This window comes from Malania oleifera, chromosome 4 (assembly GCF_029873635.1).
Source record: "Malania oleifera isolate guangnan ecotype guangnan chromosome 4, ASM2987363v1, whole genome shotgun sequence".
Taxonomy (NCBI): Eukaryota; Viridiplantae; Streptophyta; class Magnoliopsida; order Santalales; family Ximeniaceae; genus Malania; species Malania oleifera.
The window spans coordinates 55,320,217-55,342,141 of record NC_080420.1 but is presented as its reverse complement, the minus strand read 5'-3'; the positions used below and the strand labels follow the sequence as shown (position 1 = coordinate 55,342,141).

The window sequence follows — 21,925 nt, the reverse complement described above, 5'->3', positions numbered from 1 at the left end:
TATAAGACTAGCTATGCTATATGAATTGGAATGTTGGGCGACGAAGAAACATAATATACAAAAAGTAAAAGTTGCCGAGATGAGAATGCTTAGATGGATGAATGGTATAACATTGAAAGATAAATTAAGGAATAAACATATTCGTGGTAAGTTAGGTGTAGCTCGTATAGAAGATAAGTGGTGGATGACTCAGATGGTATAGACACTTGCAACTTAGGCCACATAGTACACCTGTGATGAAGAGTGATTTAGTTACTGTGGGGGGCAATAGAAGGGGTAGGGGTAGACCTAAAATAACTTGGGAGGAGATAGTGAGTAAGGATTTAATATCTTTGAATCTATTAAAAGAAATTGTCCATGATCGCATAAATTGGTGGAAAATGATTCATATAACCGACCTCACCTAGTGGAACTAAGGCTTGGTTTTGTTGTTGTTGTAGTAGTAAACAGAAGTACAGAAGATGGAAGATAAGTGATCCTCCACAAAAAGCTAATTACAATAGTGCTGCCCTCCAATTCCTTTGAACAGATGATATTCTCCAAAAATTCCAAAAGAATATGCCAAAGAAATTAACTCTATCCCACAGCAGGGAACGAGAAACTGATTGAGCTTTATATATCCTTGCACTCTCCTTGAGCCACAACATCCAAAAGATCGAATGCACTGCAGAAAACTTTAGAGCCTACCCTTGTGTCTACTCTTCCCTAAATTCTAATACTCACAAGTAAGAATTCGTACACATTTTGTGGAGCTGCCCTCATTTCACGAAAAAAAACAGGTGAAAAGAGCATCCCCAATATTCCTTGCCAGCCGGCAATGAAGAAAAGGTGCACATTAGCTTCATTGGACTTGCGACACAGACACAGAAATATCTGAGTTGAGAGCCTTGTAGGGCCTTCTTGCCTGTAATAAGTCATTTGTATTAATCCTGTTAGGTGATAAGAGTCCTAGTGAAAGCTCCGACCTTAAAAGGAACCTTATTCTTCCAAACTATGTCACACAAAGGAGAAGGACAAGGGGCTGCAGGTCTCAGAAGATGAGAAAAGAAAGATTTAGAAGAAAAGGAACCCAAAGAATCCCCTAGCCAAACCTGAGCATCTTCCCAATTTTGAGAAACGAAAGAATCCAACATACTTAGCAAAGAAGTAAGCTCATGAACCTCTCCATTGTTGAGAGTCTTAAAGAAGTGGAAATCCTGAGAAAAGGAGGCCCCGCTCAAAAGAAAAACAGCTATTATTGTTGCATTATGAACAGTGCATAATCTAAACAGGAGTGATGTTTTCTTTCTCATGTGAAGATCTCTCCACCTCTCATCTCACTATCGCTCTTTGTCATAGTGCTATTAGTTCTTGATGGTGGGGCTTAGTTCAGTCCATATTGGAGCCTCAGAGGGGATTTCTTTGATCTGAGATTGGATTTAAGTGGGGAAGGTTGTAGCTTTGTTTGTTCTTGAGAGGAATTAACAATGCAATTGGTGGGTAAGACTTTCATCAGCTGCAGGAACATGGTGCTCGCAAGGATTTTCGTAAGGTAAAGCAAGGTTTTTTGAAGATTTTGGGCGGGTTATATTACCATTGGATGGTGATTCATGTCATGAAGGCAGGTAAGTTCTTGGAATTTGGCCATGAATGGAGAGGCAAATGGTGTTCCATCTTTGTCTCTGAAAGGCACAAAGGTGATGGGTGGCTTTGATTTGGAGAAGCATTTAGTGCTCTGCTGAGCTCATTTCTTCCTGGCACTGATGGCGTAGGTAGCAAAAAAAAAAAAAAAAAAAAAAAGAAGATAAAAAAGGGCAGCCTGGTGCACAAAGCTCCCGCGTGTGTGGGGTCCGGGCAAAAAAAACACAGAAAATCATTCTTGGAGTTGGAAAGTGTCAGTAAGCATTGATGATGCTGGTGTTCATTCGACTTCTAAGAATGTCGGAGGCGGTGTGTGCTCATTGTGGGGAGAAGTCCAAGAGGAAGTCCTTTGGCTTGCTTCGTACGATCAATCAATGTTGCTAGGGGCAAGGGTTCTGGATGAGGAGTTTTATCCAGAGGCGGCCTGGGTTCCTGCATGGACAAAGGGATGGATGATGATGTATTGGTGGGTTGGACCCGGGTCTTTGATGATTATTTACACCTGGCCATTGTTTGACAGCAATAAAGGCCTATTAAAACCTCTGTTTGGCCAATCATTAAGGAAGCCCAGAATCAGATTTATGATTCTACGTGGGGCTTGGTTAATGAGAAGGAAAACCCTCCCGGTTAGTCACAGTTGGTAAGGGAACAAATCCATGTAATTCAAACTGAAGAGTTTGTTGGATAGTGTTTGGCATCAATTTGTTTGGTCATGGGGGAAATGAAGTTTGGCTTCATAGGGAATTAGCTAAGTTGAAGTGTTTGGTGAACTATGATGGGAATGGCTTAAAGAGGGATTTTCTTTGCTGATTTTAGTTTTTTAGTTTTATTTTATTTATTTATTTTTATCTTTGTTTTCGCTCTTGTTTCTCCTTTTTTCTTTTTGAGGATTTAGTATCCTGGCTCTGATTGTATGTTCTCTCTCTTAATATATCTTCCCCCTTTTTTTAAAAAAAAAATTTTTTTTAATCAAAATAAAAAAGCTAATCTAAACAGATGAAGTACCAACAGCTTCAATGCAGTCTCACCCACCCCAAATGTCTTCCCAGAATCTAATATTATTGCCATTGCCCACTTTGAAATGTGTAAGAGGAAAGATCAACAAGCAATATGGGAGAGGAATTTGTAAGGATTTACATGAGAAACACTGCCATTTCCTTTAGCGTCCACCCATTCTAATGAATTCCATACTTCTAATAACCTGATCCCTTAGGGGATTAGCCTCTAAGGGGAACCTCCATAGCTGTTTTGCTATTAAAGATATGTTTTTAGATACCGAATTTCCAAGCCCCAAATCCCCCTCACATAGGTCTCCTAACCATATCCCAACCTACAAGATGACCCTCTTGCTTTCACCAATACCTGGCCTCAGTAAATCTCTCAACCTCTCATAACTCTAAAAAGTGATAAGAAGTAAATGGGAATGTTAGAGAGGTATGTGCTAATGAGAGTAATATGACCCCCTAGTGATAAGTAAAGCCCTCCTCCACCCTTCCAACTTCTTCCCACTCTCTTAATCATAGGATCCCGTAAAACTTTAGACATAGGTTGTTCCGTAAAGGAAGATCAAAGTATGATAAAGGCTAAATCAAAGAAGCACAGCCAGCTATAGCTAAATCCCTCTATATGAGTTAATGCCAGCCACCCCACTCTTGGACATGTTGATCTTCAACCTCAAAAGAATGAGAATTTTTCAGTGCTTGCCAACATTATCCTCCCGGAAAAATATGGTGTCATGGGACACCTCAACCTTGTCCCTCACAAATCACTAAGCCTCTAATTTCTACCTACTCCTAAGCATGAGAAACAACCTACTTTAATCATCAACCACAAAGAAGAAAGGAGACAAAGGGTCCCCTTTTTTCAACCACCAAGAGGCCTTAAACAGCTTCCTAGGTTGTCCATTAACAATCACAACATATTTGTAGAACTAAAACCTCCTTTTATCCAATTCCTCCACACCAATCTAGAACCCCTCTTGCCCATCACTTGGTCTAAGAAACCCCAATTCACCATGTTATAAGCGTTCTCAAAACCCAATTTGAGAACCACACCCTTCTTACTCCTCCCAAAAAAAAAAGTGCTTATAGCACTTATCACTTTAAATAAACACTTTTATAAACTAGTGGCATCTGACTGTACAACAAACACTTATTGCAAAAAGTGCTTTTCAAACTCATTTTTTTGAGAACTATTTAAATGAATTTTGAGAAGTAATCTAAGATAGTTTTTTGGCCACTTATAAGTGGCATTGTTCATGGGGTCAATTTTGCAAATATAAGAAAATTTAGTGGCTATTTTATAATTTAAAATACATTAGAAGATAATCATGTATTATTTTATTATGTATTATAATATATTAATTATTAATGAAACATTATTTAATTTTGGAATGAAGAAGAAGAAGAACCATCTATTAATTTAAATTAATATTAAAAATTGAAAATACTAATTTAATTAATAACATTATTTTAACATAAATTAATAAATATGATAATCATATGTTATAAATATAAATTAAGAACAAGATTGTTGTTAATAAAAAATAATATTATATTATTTTTACTTAATAAAAATATTTAAATGTTAATTAATTATTTCATATAAAATAATCATTAATTAAATTGCTAGATTAAAAAATTAATCATATATTATTTTATGATGCATTATAACCTTTTAGCTATTAATAAAATATAATTAAATTTTGGAATGAATAAAAATAACCATCTATAAATTTAAATTAACATAAAATAAACTAAAAATTTTAATTTAGTTATTAATACTACTTTTAACATAAATTAATGTGATAATCATATGTTATCAATATACATTAATGACAAGATTATTGTTAATTAATAAATAATATTATATTATTTTAGTTTTTAGAAAATATTTAAAATTTAATTACAAAATTAATATAATTATCATTTAAATTTTTAATTATAAAAATATATTTAAAAATACATATTAGTAATTATAATTAAATTTTGGATTGAACAAGAACTATTTATTAATTTAAATTAACATTAAATAAATTAAAATTTTAAATTTAATTAATAATATTAATTTTATCATAATTTAATATGGTAGTAATATGTTATAAATATACATAAATAACAAGATTGTTAATAATTAAAAATAATAATCTTATATTATTTTTTAATAGAAAATATTTAAATTTAAATTATAAATTATTAAAATAATTATTAATGAAGTTGTTAATTAAACAAATATTAATAATTGTAATTTAAAATATGTTTAAAAATAATGGTATAATACCCTATAATAAAAGTAAGTATCCAAATACCTCTTATTTTAAACACAACCAAATTCCACTTATAACTTTCAACACTCTTTCAGTTCAGCACTTATTATCAATACTTATTAAGTTCAGCACTTTTCTTGAAAAGCACTTCTGCATAAGTGGTTCTAAATGATTCCTTAGCCACTCAAACATTGTGTAACATTTGTCTGTCAAATAAATGCAGACTGTGTCACCATCACTGCATCCTCCAGCCCCTTTTTGAGTCTCCTGGATATGACCATGGTAAAAATATTGTAAAAACTAGTTACCAAACTAATAGGTCTAAAATCTCTCATCCTTCTAGACCGTACCTTCAGAGGTATCAAAGTTACAAAGGTTGAATTTGCACTATTTCCCATGGAACTTCCCCCCACCCCCTCCCCAAAAAAGGGGGGGGGGGGGGGAACACCTAACAACATCCTGCAAAACTTCCCAGCTATTCTGAAAAAGAAAACCATCGTAAAAAGCCATCATGACCCAGAGCATTATCCCTATCCATATCAAATATTGCCATTTTAACTTCAACTTCAGAAGGCTGTTCTAACCATATAGCCTTATCGATGCAGGGGCAGCGTCAAAGGATCTGCAGCCATGGGAGAGATTGGAAGAAATCGAAGAGAGGAAGGGGAAGAGAGGAGAGAGGGGACACCAGGGGAAAACTCACATTCAACAACTGCTTATGACATGGCTTTCACACACTATCCATAAGAAAACCTCTAAACACATGAAATTACACACACACACACACACCTAAAACTACATTACATTACGAACTTAACCCTAGAATACACAAATACTACAAACAAGCCGCCAACATACATAATCATAATACAAGCAATTTTTTTTTTTTGTTAACAAAAGAAGAGATTTCATTGATAAAAAAAGAATTTATGAAAGGGAGAAAAAGATTTCTCCTGTCAAAATTCTGGAATAATCCAGAAAGATAAGCTAATAAAACAAAAAACTGGAAAAAAAAATTAGAGCAGAAAATTGCTCCATTCTCACTGGACCTCTGAAAAGCTAACTGCCTTAAAGCAACCGAAGCCAACACACCATAAGGAGGCGAGATAATGAATCTTCTTCCATACCGGTTGCCAATTCAATTTCTCCCTGAAAAAATAGGTGCATTATGCTCCAACCATAATACCAACATACTGCAAAAATACCACATATCCAAAGTGCAATCCTATCATTCCTTTTACCAAACCCCTCAAAAGAAATAAGACAACTATCCCTCCACCAACGCTGGGTAGACCCAAGATTCTCCCATCACGCCAAACAATTTATTCCCAGTTTTCCAAGAATAATCAGTGTAAAAATAGATGAGGTGCTGTTTCAGAATTCAAGAAACATAGCACACAAACATCTGGAGATAAGGCCTTCAAAGGTCTCCTGATCTGCAACAAGTTATTAGTATTGATTTTATTAAGCACAATCAGCCAAATGAAAATCTTAATTTTAGGGGTGCTTTGGCCTTCCAAATAAATGAATATAGGAGAAAACAAGAATGGGAACTGATCAAAAACTCAAAAGAAGATTTACAAGAAGACACACCTGAATGATCCAAAACCTAAGACCAAGTATCCCTAGCTGAAGAAAATGACATTGTTCAATAACGACAACAAGGATGAAAGTTCCAACAGCTCTTTATCATTAAGAGATCTTCTGAAATGAAAGTTCCAGGAAGCCAGAGGACTGCCCAAATCAACGACAAAGAAGGAAATCATACTATCTTGCCTTGAGCTCAAATGAAAGAGATGAGGCATGTGGTTATAACATCATTCCCCAGCCATGGATCTTTCTAAAATCAAATCTGAGAACCCCTCTCCACCACAAATTTAATGTGAGGAGTAAACAAGGGATAAATTTGAGAAATAGTTCTCCATAAGCTGTTTGATGAATATTACATACTAACATTGGTGACTCACCCATTCTCACCCAAACCATACTTACTTCTAATCACACTAGGCCAAAGGGAGTTATTTTCTAGGGGAAAGTGCTATAACCACTTAACTAAAAGGGGGATGTTTTTAGACACCAAATTTCCGAGACCCAACCCTCCCTCCAATTTAGACCAACAAACCTCTTCCCACCTTACTAAATGATACCTAAAACCCCCGACTCTGGACCACAAGAGATCCCTCATGATTTTCTCAATCTTTTTAGCAACACTGGAATCCTAAAAAGAGAAAAACAATATGACAAGATACTAGATAAACAATCTTGGATAAGGGTGATTCTACCCCCAAAGAAAAAAAGTGCCCCCTTCCAACCATCAAGCTTCTTAGCCATTCTCTCCACTATCAGATTCCAATACTCTGCACACATAGGACCACACCCCTAAATAAGTCAAAGGCCATTCTGAAAGACCACACCCCACGATAGAAGACCGCTCCCTAATTCGCTCAACAGGCATATTAATATTTGCTAAGCCACTTTTCCCCATATTTTATTTGAAGCCCCGATATTCTCTCAAAGACTTTGAGGATACATAGAACACAATTGAAAGAAGGGGTGTGATCTTCTAACAAGAAAATAGTATCATCGACAAACTGAAGATGGAAGACCACCACTCCCTCTCTCCCAACTTCCAACCCTTTTACCCTCTTCCTATCCATAGCCCTATCCACCATTCTACTCAACACATCAGCTACTAAAATGAACAAAAAAGGCGAAGTGGATCACCTTGTCTAATACCTCTCGAAGTCCTATACTGCGACTGAGGTTCCCCATTTATACTACTGAAAACCACACATTTGACGAACAACCCCCTAACCACCTGCGCCAATGCTCACCAAAATCCTTTCTCAAATTTATCGAAAAACTCCAACTTATTCTATCACAGGCCTTCCCAAAATCCAATTTAAAAATGAAACCCCTCTTCTTCCTCCTATGAATATCCTCCACCACCTTGTTAGCCACCAAAATAGCGTCCACTATTTGTCTTCCCCCCACAAAAGCTCTGAGCTGCAGAAATAGACTTTATCCAGCACCGCACTCAGCCTATTAACGAGAACTTTGGTGATGATTTTACACACACTGGAGACTATACTAATAGGTCTAATGCCCTCTAACTTAATGGGTCTAGATTTCTTAGGAAAGGGTGTAATAAAAGTGGAATTAATGCTCTTGCCCAGCCTCCTGTTCCCATAAAATTCAGCAAAAGCTTTAAGAAAGTCATCCTAAGCACACACATACTTAAAGAAGTAACTAACTAAGTTCATTTTGGACCCAATAAACTGTTGACCCAATTCCTCGACATAGGCCATTGGGTCGAAATTATCCATCCATATACTTGCTTCTTGTCCTACATGACTTGTCCACCCCTAGGGTGGACTCTAATGAACCCCTAAATCATCAGTCTATACTGACAGCCTCCTCTGTATATGGATGCTTATACAATCGTGTTGTCTCCTCTCCAATCTGTTTTTGATCCCTCACAGGACATCCTGATTCGAGATCCAACGCCTTAATAAAACTTCTCCTCCTCCTCTCTTTTGCTACCCTATGAACAAACTAGAATTACAATCCACCTCTTTCACCCATTCTATTTAATTATTTCATCCATATGGACAAACTGACTGTAACAGAAGTGTTTCTCCATTTTACTCACTTAAAATCTAGTTCTGTGTTTCCAGTATAACACAATGAAGTACCTCCATTATTTCACCATATTAAAGATTCATATCATCCTCGATCCCATTTGTTTTCCCTTAAAGAGACAATTACAATGGTTCAAGATAGATTTTCCATCTAAAGAGTTATTTCATGCAGAATAATTTGAGTGTGTGCGTGTGCGTTTGCAAGTAGAGTGGAAGATATTCTCCCTTTTATATGGTTCAAAAAAGAGGGCCCTTCTTCAATTGGGAAATGAGGACAAAGAAGCTAGTGAGCATTTTCAGCATACCCGAATCGCGACTTGAGTCGTAGAAACGTATGATTCTATGATTCAAATTCACCCCCACGATTCAACTTCCAAGGAAAATCACATTGCTGTAGCAGAATTGTAGCAAAATCGCTGGAATCATAGAATCAAAATCATGAGTAGAATCGTTACAATCCTACAATGCTGCCTGGATTGGGTCTTTTCTCTCTTTGGGCTTGAATTGTAAGGTCCAGTATATGTTTTTACTGTACCAGAGGGCCTAAAGTTTTTACATTAAGCCCAAAATCTTGAAATCTAGGGGAAAATAAATCCCAGCAGTTCTGTTTGACAGCTTTGGTGTTCGATACTTTGATCATCAGGAAGGCAACAACCAGTGAACCCTTCAAATGCCTCTCGTCTCTCTCTACTCTCCTCCAATCTAGTTGACTACTCCTGTAGCAGTCCAGTTCGTGTTCGATCAGCAGTTCAGCACTCTCCACAGTCAATTCTTCTGTTGGCACTCAGTTCTGATTGTTCTTTGGTGTTTGATTCCTTTTTCAGTCCCCTTCTCTCTGTCGAACACCTCAGCAGCCAGCAGAGTCAGCACTCTTCAGTCTTCAATCAATTTCTAGGTATGCTTGAGCCTTGAAAAGAAAAACCATTCATTCAGCAGACTCAACACTCAGCAGTGAGCTACAGCCAGCTACAATTACTGGGTTCTGTTTTTCTCCTCCTTCCTCTTCTTTTTTCCCTGAGGAGTTGTTCATCTTTTTCTTCAAGAAAGAATCATCAATCTCTTTAAGTTATTAAGTATTTAACTTAATTGGAATTTTCTCTTTTTGATTGAAGATTGTTTTGGTTATTTTTTTGTAAACTTGACAGCTACTTGTTCAAAATTCTAAGTTCTAAGAGACTAAGACTTGTGTTGCAGACTTGCAGCTGTGCTTACTGCTTAGTGCTTACAGAATACAGATTTACAATATTGTGTGCTTAAGAATTGTTTTTAACTTGATTGACTTATTAATTAAGCTTATAGTCTTAAGAATTGTCATAAAATTCCATATACATTTATTTTAAATATTTTTTTTACACTGAAAGTAGAATATTACGATTCTCGATCTGATCCTGCAGGCCCCTCCAATGATCCTACATAGAATCCTGATTCTGACAACCTTGCCAATATGAGCTTGAACAGCAGAGTGAGTGAGTGAGTAAAGCTTTAGTGGGTTCTCTTGGATAACAGGAAAAAGATTCTGAGCACTTCTAGTTAAAGTTCATCTTGGATAAATGGAAAAGACCATCTTAGAGAGACGAAAGTATCAGTTGTTTGTTATGGCTGCACCTTGAAGTAGAAGGGCTTGGTTTTCTACCTTGGGAATGGTTTGTTGCCCTGGCCAAAGTGTCATTAATAGAATCCCAGGAGAGTGAAGATGGGTTCCAAAAAAAAAAAAAAAAGGGATCAGAGGAGGCGAAAATCGATTCTTTTTTTTTTTTTTGCTGCATGGTCTTAGGCAGAATGTTGTTTCTCATGTTCTTGGCAAGAAACTAAAAACATTTCTAAAGCGATGTTGGGTTGTGGCTACTGGGTATTGCTATGTGGCTGAACTCTAATGGCCCCCTCTGAGGGTAGGACACGTGTGTGTGTGTGTTTAATAAAAGCATACATAATTTATAGTACTCAAAGACTTCTGAGTGAAAGAACTCTTTGAAAAGAAAATTATGTCTTGAATAATTGTCTTTTTAAAGGGTGACCAGATCTACTGTCTTGTCTTTGTTAAACTAGAAAGATAGACCTTAATTTAAAATGAATGGAATAGGGAATCTCTTTTGTTTGTATGGATGAAATATTTGGTGTTGATTGAGATTGATCAGTAGTGCACTTTATTGGTTGCTGGGCTATGGTGACACCCGTCCTGGATGGATGAGAGACATGAATTGAAAATAATCGTAAAAGATGTTAACAGAGATTTGGTTGGTGAGGCAGGAATGTTTTGTGATTGTGTCTGTCAGACGGAACAAAGGAGAGTGATTTTAGGTGAGGCTTTGGGATAACTCTTTGATCTGTAAGTCAAAATGAAAGATTTAAGGAAGTCAAAGATTTAAGTGATGAGGACCAAACTGAGCATATAGGTGTCTTACAATCCCTTGGGTTGCTTAACCTCGACATAGAGATGTGTATTTCAAGGGGTAGTTACCAATTAGAGGGGTTAATCGCAGGAGAGAGTAGGCTATTTATAGAGATCATGGGGTGCAAGGCTCACATTTGTGAAGCGAATCACTTTCCCAGTTGAGGATATTGATCTCCATATTGTGTTGTGTGGGAGAGAACTCGCATTTTCAACTGGGGCCCCCGTGGCTGTCTTATTGACTGTCTGGAATGTTTCATGTCAGTTGCTTCCACTTCCTTGTTTGGTTTGAAGTCTGGACTGCTGTTACTAAGGTGGTAGAGTGGTTCTGGATGTTATCTGGCTTGAATGCATGTGTCTTTCTAAGGAGCTCAACAAAGTTTGTTAGGCATTCCCATGCACTGGGATCTTCACTCTTCACTTTGTGCTCTTTGGATCCCGTCGAGAGGGCTTGTAGTTGTTAGCCTGGGGACATTTGTCAATATAGCAATGCTCAAAGGTCTAAGTTAGGCTTTCTTTTTCGAACTTCTATGTTGAAGTCCTACACAATTATGAGATCTCTCCCTCTCGCTCCTCTCTAATTCCTAGCAGGCCATGTAGGGTTTTGGCATGCAGATAAAAGGACAAGGATGACACTTGGATCTGAGGTATTTATGTTTTTAATTAACAAGTGAATGTTGGTAGAGTGTGCTGACAATAACACATTAACTTTCAAACTCTAATTATGTACATATTGATCATCCCAATACCCAAAAAGCACTGAGCAAGTCCCAAATATTTTAAATTTTGATTATTCCTTTGAAAATTGTGAAATATTCAGATCATACAGATATGCATTTGGAAATCTTTATTAGTTTTATTTCTGTGGCAAGTTTTTAGTCTTTGTTATTGCATGACTATTTTTAGAATGAATGCATTTATCAATATATAGTTCTCTGATTGAAATTGCACATTCGCAGTTCCTAGGAATTTCAGATTGCTGGAAGAGCTTGAGAGAGGAGAAAAGGGAATTGGGGATGGAACTGTCAGCTATGGAATGGACGACGCTGATGATATATTCATGCAGTCTTGGACTGGGACTATAATTGGTCCTCCTAATGTACGTTTTGATTTTTACAAATTTCCTTGTGCAGTTCTAGAAATTATATATATTTATATATTAATTTGTACTTACAAATTGGTTGCTTTTCAGAATGTATTATTAGGTTTGAGTTAAATTTTTGAGGTTTTATGATGGATCTAAGGCCTATGTTATGGACTGGATACCTTCTTGAACAGTTCTGATGCAGAGTCTTGAACAGTTCTGATTGGGTTTTGGGGGGGCTGGTTGTCCATGCAAACAGGCTTAAAGCACACAGGAAACACAATTTAATTTCATAGTTCAACTCCATCCAAAGATCAGTCGTTCAGTATGATACATGCTTATGGGGAAAGTAAGCTTGGTGACCAAGAATGCTTGGTGGCTAAGCAATTTTGGTGTCCTAGTTTGACTTGCTGGAATAATCCCACTTGATGCGCAAGAATACTCAAGTGGCTTGAGGAAACTTGGTGCCCAAGTACTTTGATTAGATTTTGACAATGTTTTGTATTTTACCTGTAAATCTAACCAAAAGATCACTTGAGCCACATTGAAATTACTAAAAATGTCCATGACATTTAGTCATAAAATAAGACTCCACACTACCAGGACACTTTCCTTTAGACCAAATTTCTTGCATACCAAAAGTTCTCATTTCGGCCTCCAAAGTGAATGTGCTTTGTCTAACCAAGTCGTTGTTGTTACATCAAATTTGTTGCTCATAAATTATTGAATGCTCAACCTGTTATCCAGTTTGCGGGCACTTGGTTAAATGTGCTGCACAATTGAACTTATATTCTATAGAAACAAGAGATTGGGGAAAGATTTGCTCGAATGGACCACCATGGTTCAACATCATATCCTGATTGGTTGGCATAACGAATGCCATGTGATTACACACACACACAAACACTTATGAGGATGTGAATCATTTGATGCACATATATACTGTATCCCAGTTTTGCTTATGACAATTAGGGTGTAGAACCATTTAATCCCCATCATATCGACTGCACTTTTCTTGTAATTACTGGACTAGCAACAGCTTATAAGAATGTCTAAACCATCTGTGGCCTGCTGTTTACATAAAAAGAACTCGTTAACAAAAGGCGTACCCGTAGTTACTGGCGAACTCTAACTCCCTAGCAAACCATGTATTGATAAAGAGTTCCGAAATATGGTATATTTTTGTTCTGGAGTGCTAAATCTATTGATCCAAAGTTTTAATTCAATGTTTTTCACATAACATAATGTTTTATTAATTAAAATTGGGGAATCTTCACATATTAACTCTATTTCTATTATTATTAATCTATTCCATAACAGAGAATCTCTTCTACATTTAGAAACCTCTCAACATCCTCTCCTAAATATACAAGTGGCATTGTACTTTCCTCCCCAATATATCTATTTAAGTATACACCTAACGTTCCACATTTTAGAGCATGTACTGTACCGCAATCCTGTGCCTGTTCCATGTACCATGATGTTTAACATTCTAGGTAACATTGGGCATACCTCTTTTCTGCTGGTTGTCAATAGTACGAATCTTTCTTCCCACTGCTTACCCAATTGAACCAAAAAAAATGCTCTGCTTTGGTGGGGACTACTGTTTTCCAAATAGCTTTCCATGGGAAGGTACTTCATCTACCCTTATGGTCACCTCTATTAATAGTCCTGTAGGGCTCGACCTAAAGTAACCTCTTTATGAGCTCTTCTATCTCATGCCATTCTCCCTTATTTGCATCTTCTGATTTGCATTCAAGTTCTCAAAACACATAGCAAAATGTTCTAGTCCCCAATCTTAATTCTTCTCATAAATGACAATCCCAAAGAACCCTTCCAAGAAGAAATATGAAATAAGAGCTAACCAGAGCTTCTCTCTCTGGCCAAGAGACTGAGTTAGATGTTGACTTTTTAACAGTATGTGCTTCAAGAATTTTACAGATACACGAAGGAAAGAATTTATAGATTTGATGCTTTTCATTCTCTTTTGGTTGGTGTCACAGAAAAGAAACAGAAGAGTTTTGAAGGTATAGAATCTTCAATTAATTGTTTTTTTAGTAGCAAAAGAAGAGATTTCATTGATAAGAGGAGAAAAAAACTTCAATTAATTTTGTATAAGCAGATTAGAAATATTTTCTATTTTTAATAATCATTTGGTAGAATTTATTCAGGCTGCCATCAATTTTGTCATTTCTATTTCTTTCAACCTCTGCTAGTGTAGTACTTGGGTGTTGGGTTGCACACCTTTGGTGCTCTTAATGTCTTTTCACCTTCTGCTTATTTTTTTTTTTTTTAAAAAACAAAACTGTCATACGTCATCAATCTTTTGAACAGGTTGTTGCCCCTTTAGAATTATTTTTTTGTCCTAGATTTTTTTTTTTTCCTGAGTTTCCTTTTTCAATGAAATGTGTGTTGAATGGAACTTTGAAAAGACATAATTCTTACTGCTGTTTGATTACTAATTCCAGTTATATTTTGTTGGCCCAAATATCACACCTGAGAAAAAAAAGGGGGTTGGGGGTGGGGTGTGTTTTGAATTGGGTGATTAAAATTGTGTTCATAAACTAATTTTGACACTAAGTGCAGATGCAACCCAAGCAAGCAAACAAGAGCAAACAGCAAAGTTATAATGGTTCAATAACACGACTTACATCCAGTCCCCAAGAACTCCAATTGGGTATTCGCTATCTCAAAATCAAATGCAGCACGTGCTCTTGGTACATGGACTCTTGGTCCAACACAACTTGGATTACCAAGTAAACATATAACAATCTATAAATACTCAATCCAAGATTATAACCATGGTTTTAAAATCTGTACGAGACCGTCTGGTCCAACTGGGTTCAAGTGGAACTGGCCACCTGGCTGTCTGATCAATGTCTTAGAACCATATATGATGCAGATCAATCCTTGACCCGACCGACCTGGTTTGAGATGGCATGACCCAAAGGGGAACCCTGGACCCAGGAGAATACATCTGTGGTTTACTACCAATGCATTACTTACAGTTTTTGATTTGTTTGTATGGTAAACACACAAACATTAATACACAAGCTTCAAATATGTTTGGTTTAATAATAATATAATTAAAATGAATAGTAATAAATTTTAAGAATATGTTGGGGAAAACAAGAAAAGTAATACAAGTTTTATTATATGTCTGTTTGTGATTCTGTTTGGCTCGCATTGGCTAATATAAGTGATTTTAATCAACATCTTTGTAATATTTAAATGGGATCGGCGTGTTATAATTTTTGTAGTACAGATATATACATATGTATAAATATTATGTATTATTAATATATCAGTTCAATCAATGGCTTTAACCCACCAATTTTACAGACCAGGTCGTTTATCTTGGCTGGGCAACCGTCTGGGTTTAAGACCATGGTTATGACAAATATGTAAAGAAGTCAAATATCATAAACGTAAAATAGAATACTTATAATGCTAAAATATATAAGAGATCAGAGCTGTAGAAATATGAGAATTTAGCATGTCGATTGATATTTTGATTTTAGCATGAGTCGACTTATGGGAATGAGCTGTCTTATGCAACCGGAAACTAATGAGTTGACTTGTAAGAGAAATGCTGAGGATTTTGAATGCCAAGATTATATCTCCCCACTTGTTGCAGAATATAGTTGATTTCCTTGTTTATTTCTGGCACATTCTTTGGGGATTTTTTTGGGGGTTTTCCTTGTCTGACCTTCCAAGGGACAGGGGAGCAGTATTATTAATGTTTTTCTGTAGTTGATTGCTGACTGATGTCTTGTTCTCCACATCTTCTATTTTTGTCTCTTTCTGTAATGGATTATTTTTTGTATGATAAAAGAAAGTATATTAGATTGGGAAAGAGAAGATATAATTTAAAGGGACAAAAAATCTGCCAAAAAAAAAATCAGCAAAAACAAAAAAAAGAATAAAAAAGAAAAAATACAATTGAAAAAAAAAAAAAAACGGAAACAAAAAGAACAATAAACCAAGGAAACCCCTTTTCAATCTCTTTCCATCATAATTTGCCAAGCACTTTAGATTTGCTAGCTCCCTCTAAACCTTCTCCGCTTTGTACTTACCCCCAAAAATTGCACTTCCTTTCCTCCAGCATCACACATTGTGAAATCCAATTTATCTAATATCTTTTGGGCTTCCAAATCCTTCTTAGACATCACCTCCACTGTTGTAAATTCCATTCCATCATTGTACTGCATTTTATTACCCAATCCATTGTTATAAAAAATATAAACCCCCTCCAATGATCCAATCTTTCCAGCAGGGCTGGATGAGCATGTGATTGGTCTGAGATCATCACAAGAATCAGAAACATAACCATATTGTCCCTGAATCTCATCCAACATAAAACTCCAATCACACTCAAACTCACTTATGTCATCACTATCACTATCCAAAAATTCTCCTCATTTCTAACCTCCTTTCCTTTGCAAGCTCCGTTACTTCCTATATCCTTCCTCTTATCTAGTGCATTTTCCACGATACTCAACTCCCCTGCAGAATCTCTCCTTGAACTCTTTGGCCTTATCTCACCGGATTGCTCTCTCTTCATATAATTTTTTCATTACTGCACCCATCAGAGCAGCCTCCAATGAGCGTATACCTTAGGGCCTTTAGATTTTTCATAATTAAAATCTAAAACGTTAGATTTTTAACTTAAACCATCTTTTTGGTCCTATTTCTCCTGGATATACCAGTCTCTAACCCCTCTTAAAAATTTCCCAAATCAACCACTGATCTGATACTTCTGTTTCTATCATCAATTTCTTCCTGATGTGCTACCAAAACCGTGCTAAAAGCATCCTGATTACACACTAAATGCTGATCCACTTTTTGTTTGTCTTGAAGAACTGAAAGGGGAATCTGGATTGCAACGCTAGCCGCCTCTTTGACACTTGCAGCAACTACCAGAACCCTATGCACTACCTCCTTATGGATGTTTTCCTCTGGATGAGCGGCTAAAGTCATCATTCTGGATTCCTTCAATTGCCAATCTCCCTGACACCGAAGACATAGGTTCTCTGATTTTGTACTACTTACACAGCCTTTGCCTACCTTCCCTTCTGAAACCACCTGCCTCCACGATCTGGGAGCTGATGAACATGCAGCGCCTGCTCTTTCAAGATTGGGATGGAACTTCTTCGCGAACACACACAACACATTCGCAAAACTTTGCCATCCAATTCCATCTATACCTCCAGGAATGAACACCGAGAAGTTCTTCCCTTTTCCCCTCAGCCCTAGCTCCAAAAACTTCCCCACCCTCATGCACCTAATCACCATCCAGCAATGAAGACTTTCTTTCTGAATTTTTCTGGATCCTCTTTCCATCCAAACAAAAGTTAATAATCCATCGGTAACTCATGAAGCTTGCCTTCTTTGAGAGGGTAGTCCACCTATTTCGAGCGATGTTCTTGAGCATGCACGGACTGGTGTTTACCCCTCCTCCAGACTCAGTTTGAAGGATTTGCTTTCAATCTGCACCTAATGCCTTAGCATCTACTGGTCGGAGAGCCATGAATGAGTTTGTGTGAGGAAGGGAGAGTTTTCGAGAGAGCACGAGAGACTCATCATGAATGCACAGCCATTCAGGTGAGTGTTTGAACTGAAGCAAAGATTTTCCTCTGGTAAGTTGGTGACGACTCTGGTCATCGTTCCTCTGGTGAAGCAGGGGAATCTTGGGGGCTGGGAGGTCTGGCGGTGCAAGGCAGCAGTTGGCGCTAGGGCTTCACCGTCCACACTCAAAGGTTGAATGGAGTGTCTCAGACCTCTCAAGATGTTCGTATAACAAAATTTCTTATCTAAAAAGAAATAACATGAAATATTTGGATGATGAATAAACGACTTAATATGTCAATATTTCATCATGTTCACTATGCGTGTACAACATTAACAAATATTTGCACATATTTCAACATCTTCGGTGGAACTCAATAATCATGTTATGCTTTGGGATAGGGTGTTCTTAGGTTCGCTTTGAGTATTTTCTTTTGGAGTTATTGATGCACTTCCTTCGGTGACTTCCAACATGATTGGAGACCTGTTTTGATGTACTTTTGTTATGTTTTTATTTTTGTGATGATATCTTGTCTATTATTATCTACAAAGGAGGAAGACTTGCCCTCTCTTTTGTATTTTTTTCCCTATATAAAAAAAATAACGTTCATCCTCTGCTTCAATTTTCTATATATTTAGAACCAATTACTAAAGCCATGGAATTGAAGCCTTTCTCTCTGATGAAAAGAAGGAATCCTTCTGTAAGTTAGCTTCTTTAGTGACCTGGAGGACGCTCCAACATATATTTTAGGACACCCTGAATTACAAACATCAGCATGAATCTTGTCCCTACTGTTTGGGGTTTAGGTCAAAACTAGGGAACTTGTGTGAAGGGAGCAGAAGAGAATAAGAGAAATTTCTTTTGGCTGTGTTTGTTTATTTTGTTTATTTTATTTATTTATTTTCTGTTTTTTGTGTTTGGGACGTCAACTCGGTTTTGTATGGTATGTGTTTTCAATGCATAATTTTAGAACGTAACTTTTGGTTGGTTATCACAGTTGTTTACTGTTTTAATGCTATTTGTCAGACTGTCCATGAAGGGCGCATCTACCAGTTGAAACTTTTCTGTGGCAAGGATTATCCGGATAATCAACCAACTGTAAGGTTCCAAACCCGGATAAACATGACCTGTGTCAATCAGGAAACAGGAGTGGTAGGTAATTTTGCTCACAAGAACTGTTGTATCATTATTTGCTGCAAATATGCTCATGGCGTGTGAAATTACTAGGTTGAACCAAGTCTTTTCCCTATGCTTGCTAATTGGCAAAGGGAATACACCATGGAGGACATATTGACTCAACTGAAGAAAGAAATGATGTCTGCCCAGAACCGGAAGTTAGCTCAGCCTCCTGAAGGTATGTAGATGACTCCTGATTATTGCTGGCTGTATATTTTCCTTGCTATCTCCTTTTAAGTTTTCTTCTATTCTAGGAAATCCCTGTAAAAGAAAAATGTAAGAAATAAAAATATAATATAAGAGCAGAATCCTTGGTTGATGATAAAAGTTACCAAGACAGTTGAACTGAATAGAGACTTCTAATATTGTTAAAAATATGTTTAATACACTTAGACTGAGGTTGGTTTATTTTATTTTGCTCTAGTTTTTAAGATTAGTTTTTTCTTGAATTGTTTATTTTGTTAAATTTGGGGCCTTAGTCCATTGAATGAGATTTCTCCTAATTATTGACTATGGCATTGGCCTGTTTGTTTTATTTTTGGTTGGCACTGAACATAAAAGCACATGTACTATGTTTAACTTACCTTGTAATTTTAAGTGTGAAAGCTTTATATGATATGGATATCATGGCATAATGATGGACGAGGGAATGTCTTTGGACCAATATAACCAAATATTGTTAAGTATTCTAGAGGCCCACACAAAATTAACCACCCCTTTGAAATTGCACAAAGAAGCAAATACACAGTATGTTGGTACTCTCAGTATGTTATGCACAATGACATGGACATGATTCCTCCCCATGCCTCTTTATATTTTACTATTTTTTTTGATAGAAAAGAAATATATTGAGGAAGAAGAAAAAGAGATTACAAGTTACAACATTAGATAGGACAAGTACACTTTTGCCTCTTCTTTAAGATCTTTTTTTTTTTTTTCAATAAATTGAATATCAAAACTCAAAATAAATAGAGAAGTTATAATTTTTGTTGTGTAAGGTCCAGCTGTATGAATCTGGACCCTTTGTGCATTTATGTATGTAAGATTATCTCATTCTTGTTGTGCCATTGCAGTTTTGCATGAACTAAAATATGCTAATATTGCCAGTCTGATTAAATGTTTTAACATTATAGAGAAAGATGGATCTGAGATTAAACGTGTACTTCCCAAGAGATGGGGTGAGGGGGTGAATTGGGTTTTCAAAAATTTCTTTAGTTAAGTATAACCTTTTTCAATTTATTATGACTATATTCACACAATCCCTTTTCAATTTAACTTGATTACAATCACAATACCAATAATATCACAACCCAACTTCTAATATCAATTCTTCTATGGATAAACGATAGGTAAGATCAACTGTATATTTCAATGAAAAATATCAAGATAGACTTTCAGAAATTTGATCTTAAATACTCTGTATTTTATCTTCAATAAGATAATTAAATACACAATGTTTATCCCAGCTGTGTTCTCAAATTTCAATATTCAGAATTTATCCAATCAAACATCCAAAATAGTTTCTTGATTTCAAAGATAAACAAAATCAGTATTTCAGAAAAACTTCCAATATGCAGCAAATTTTCAATGACCAAATAATCATGCACGCAGATTATATGTTTGCAATAAAGTAAAGAGATTAAGGGAAGAAGAGTTGAAGACCAGATTTTTACAAGGTTCGGCCGATGGCCTATGTCCTTGCCCTAAGCAACATGCTGTGAGAATTTTCCTTTTCCCAACTTCGTTACTAGGTGAAGTTACAACCTTTCTACCTCAAAGGTAGAGTTCGCCTCCCTAACGAGAATCCCTTCTTGCTAGGCAACGATCTAACAATCCTAAATTGTCGAACAAACAAAAAACCAAAAAATAACTTTGTTCGTACAAGAAACACTCTCAGTTAGAGCAGATTTGTACAATTGAAATTTAGTATACATCAATCAATAAACAATATATAAGATGAAGCTCAGAAGAATATCACTAGAGTTCTGATTTAGGAGTGAATAGATTGAGAGATTGAATCAGAATATCAGTTGAAATTTCAGTAGAGGCACAACAACTCTTTCAGAATACTTTCAGCAATATGATTTCAAAAATACAATTTGTATGCGAATTGTGAGTTGCCCTAATTTTTGAAAATATCAAGTATATATAGAGTAATAAAGTTTCCTACCTTTTTTCCCAAGTTTCTTTTAAGTTTGGAGCCCAAGAAATCAATTTTGGAGACTTTCCCAACTCTGTTTTAAAGTTAAAACATAAACCTCAGTCGACTATGCCCCGAAGGTCGGTCGCTTGAGCTTTTAAGTTCAGCATATTTTGAAAACACAGGGAAGAGTCAGTCAATTGGGCTTTACAGGTCAGTCGCCTGTCTTAGTTTTGTTTGCTTAAAAAATTATCAACAAAAATGTCAGTCGCCTGATGAAGATTCATCAGTTGCCTGTCCTGCTTGCAACTTCAATGTTTTTCAAAATTTGATTTCAAATCTTTTACTTTGATCTTTGAAAAACGTAAGTAAGACTTTATGAAATTATTTTCCATGATTTTAAAATTAGGTCTCTAAGTCAATGATATTTCCTAAGAGCTTCATGCATCAATATTGAATTGTTGAAGTACTTACATGATACTTATGTACGATAACTCTATCTTAAGAACTAAATCTTCATGCTTTGGCTTGCTCTTTATATCCAGCTTGAAATGTCATCTTCAATATATTTTGACTTCATCATTCCTTGTGACTTTAAGCACGAGCTTTATTCAAGTTCGTCCAATACTCAATCTTGGTCTTATGAAAGCATTTGAGTCCTGAAACTTTACTTAAACAAACAAGTTCAGTACCATTGATTTGTTATCATCAAAAGAAGATTAAGCTTTGTTAGGCCAACAATCTCCCCCTTTTTGATGATGACAAATAAAGTGCAAAAATGAGTAAGCCTTAATAAGGCTTTTCCCCTTGCAATAAGCATAATTTTAACGATATTTGTAAAGCATGCCATTATTCATATTAACTCAATGATCATATATCATGATATCATCATAAATATAACTTTAACGTCCTCTGAATGAAACATACGTCATTTGCAATAAAATTTGAAATTCATTCATGAAGAAAAAATTAAGCCATGTATAGAATAAAGCTAATATCATTATATCATTTCATCATTAGCAGATTCATTTTATCATGCAT

At 36.1% G+C, this 21,925-nt stretch overlaps 1 protein-coding gene across 1 annotated transcript in view; it reads left to right on the top strand.

Annotated features, from left to right (window-relative positions):
- Positions 1–21,925, top strand: part of LOC131152813 (ubiquitin-conjugating enzyme E2 variant 1A-like) — a 40,134-nt gene that overhangs the window by 6,040 nt on the left and 12,169 nt on the right. Inside the window, exons 2-4 of the mRNA XM_058104689.1 lie at positions 11,875–12,014; positions 18,595–18,720; positions 18,796–18,922. Of these exons, the coding sequence (XP_057960672.1) occupies positions 11,875–12,014; positions 18,595–18,720; positions 18,796–18,922 (393 nt within the window). The remainder of the gene's footprint in view (positions 1–11,874; positions 12,015–18,594; positions 18,721–18,795; positions 18,923–21,925) is intronic.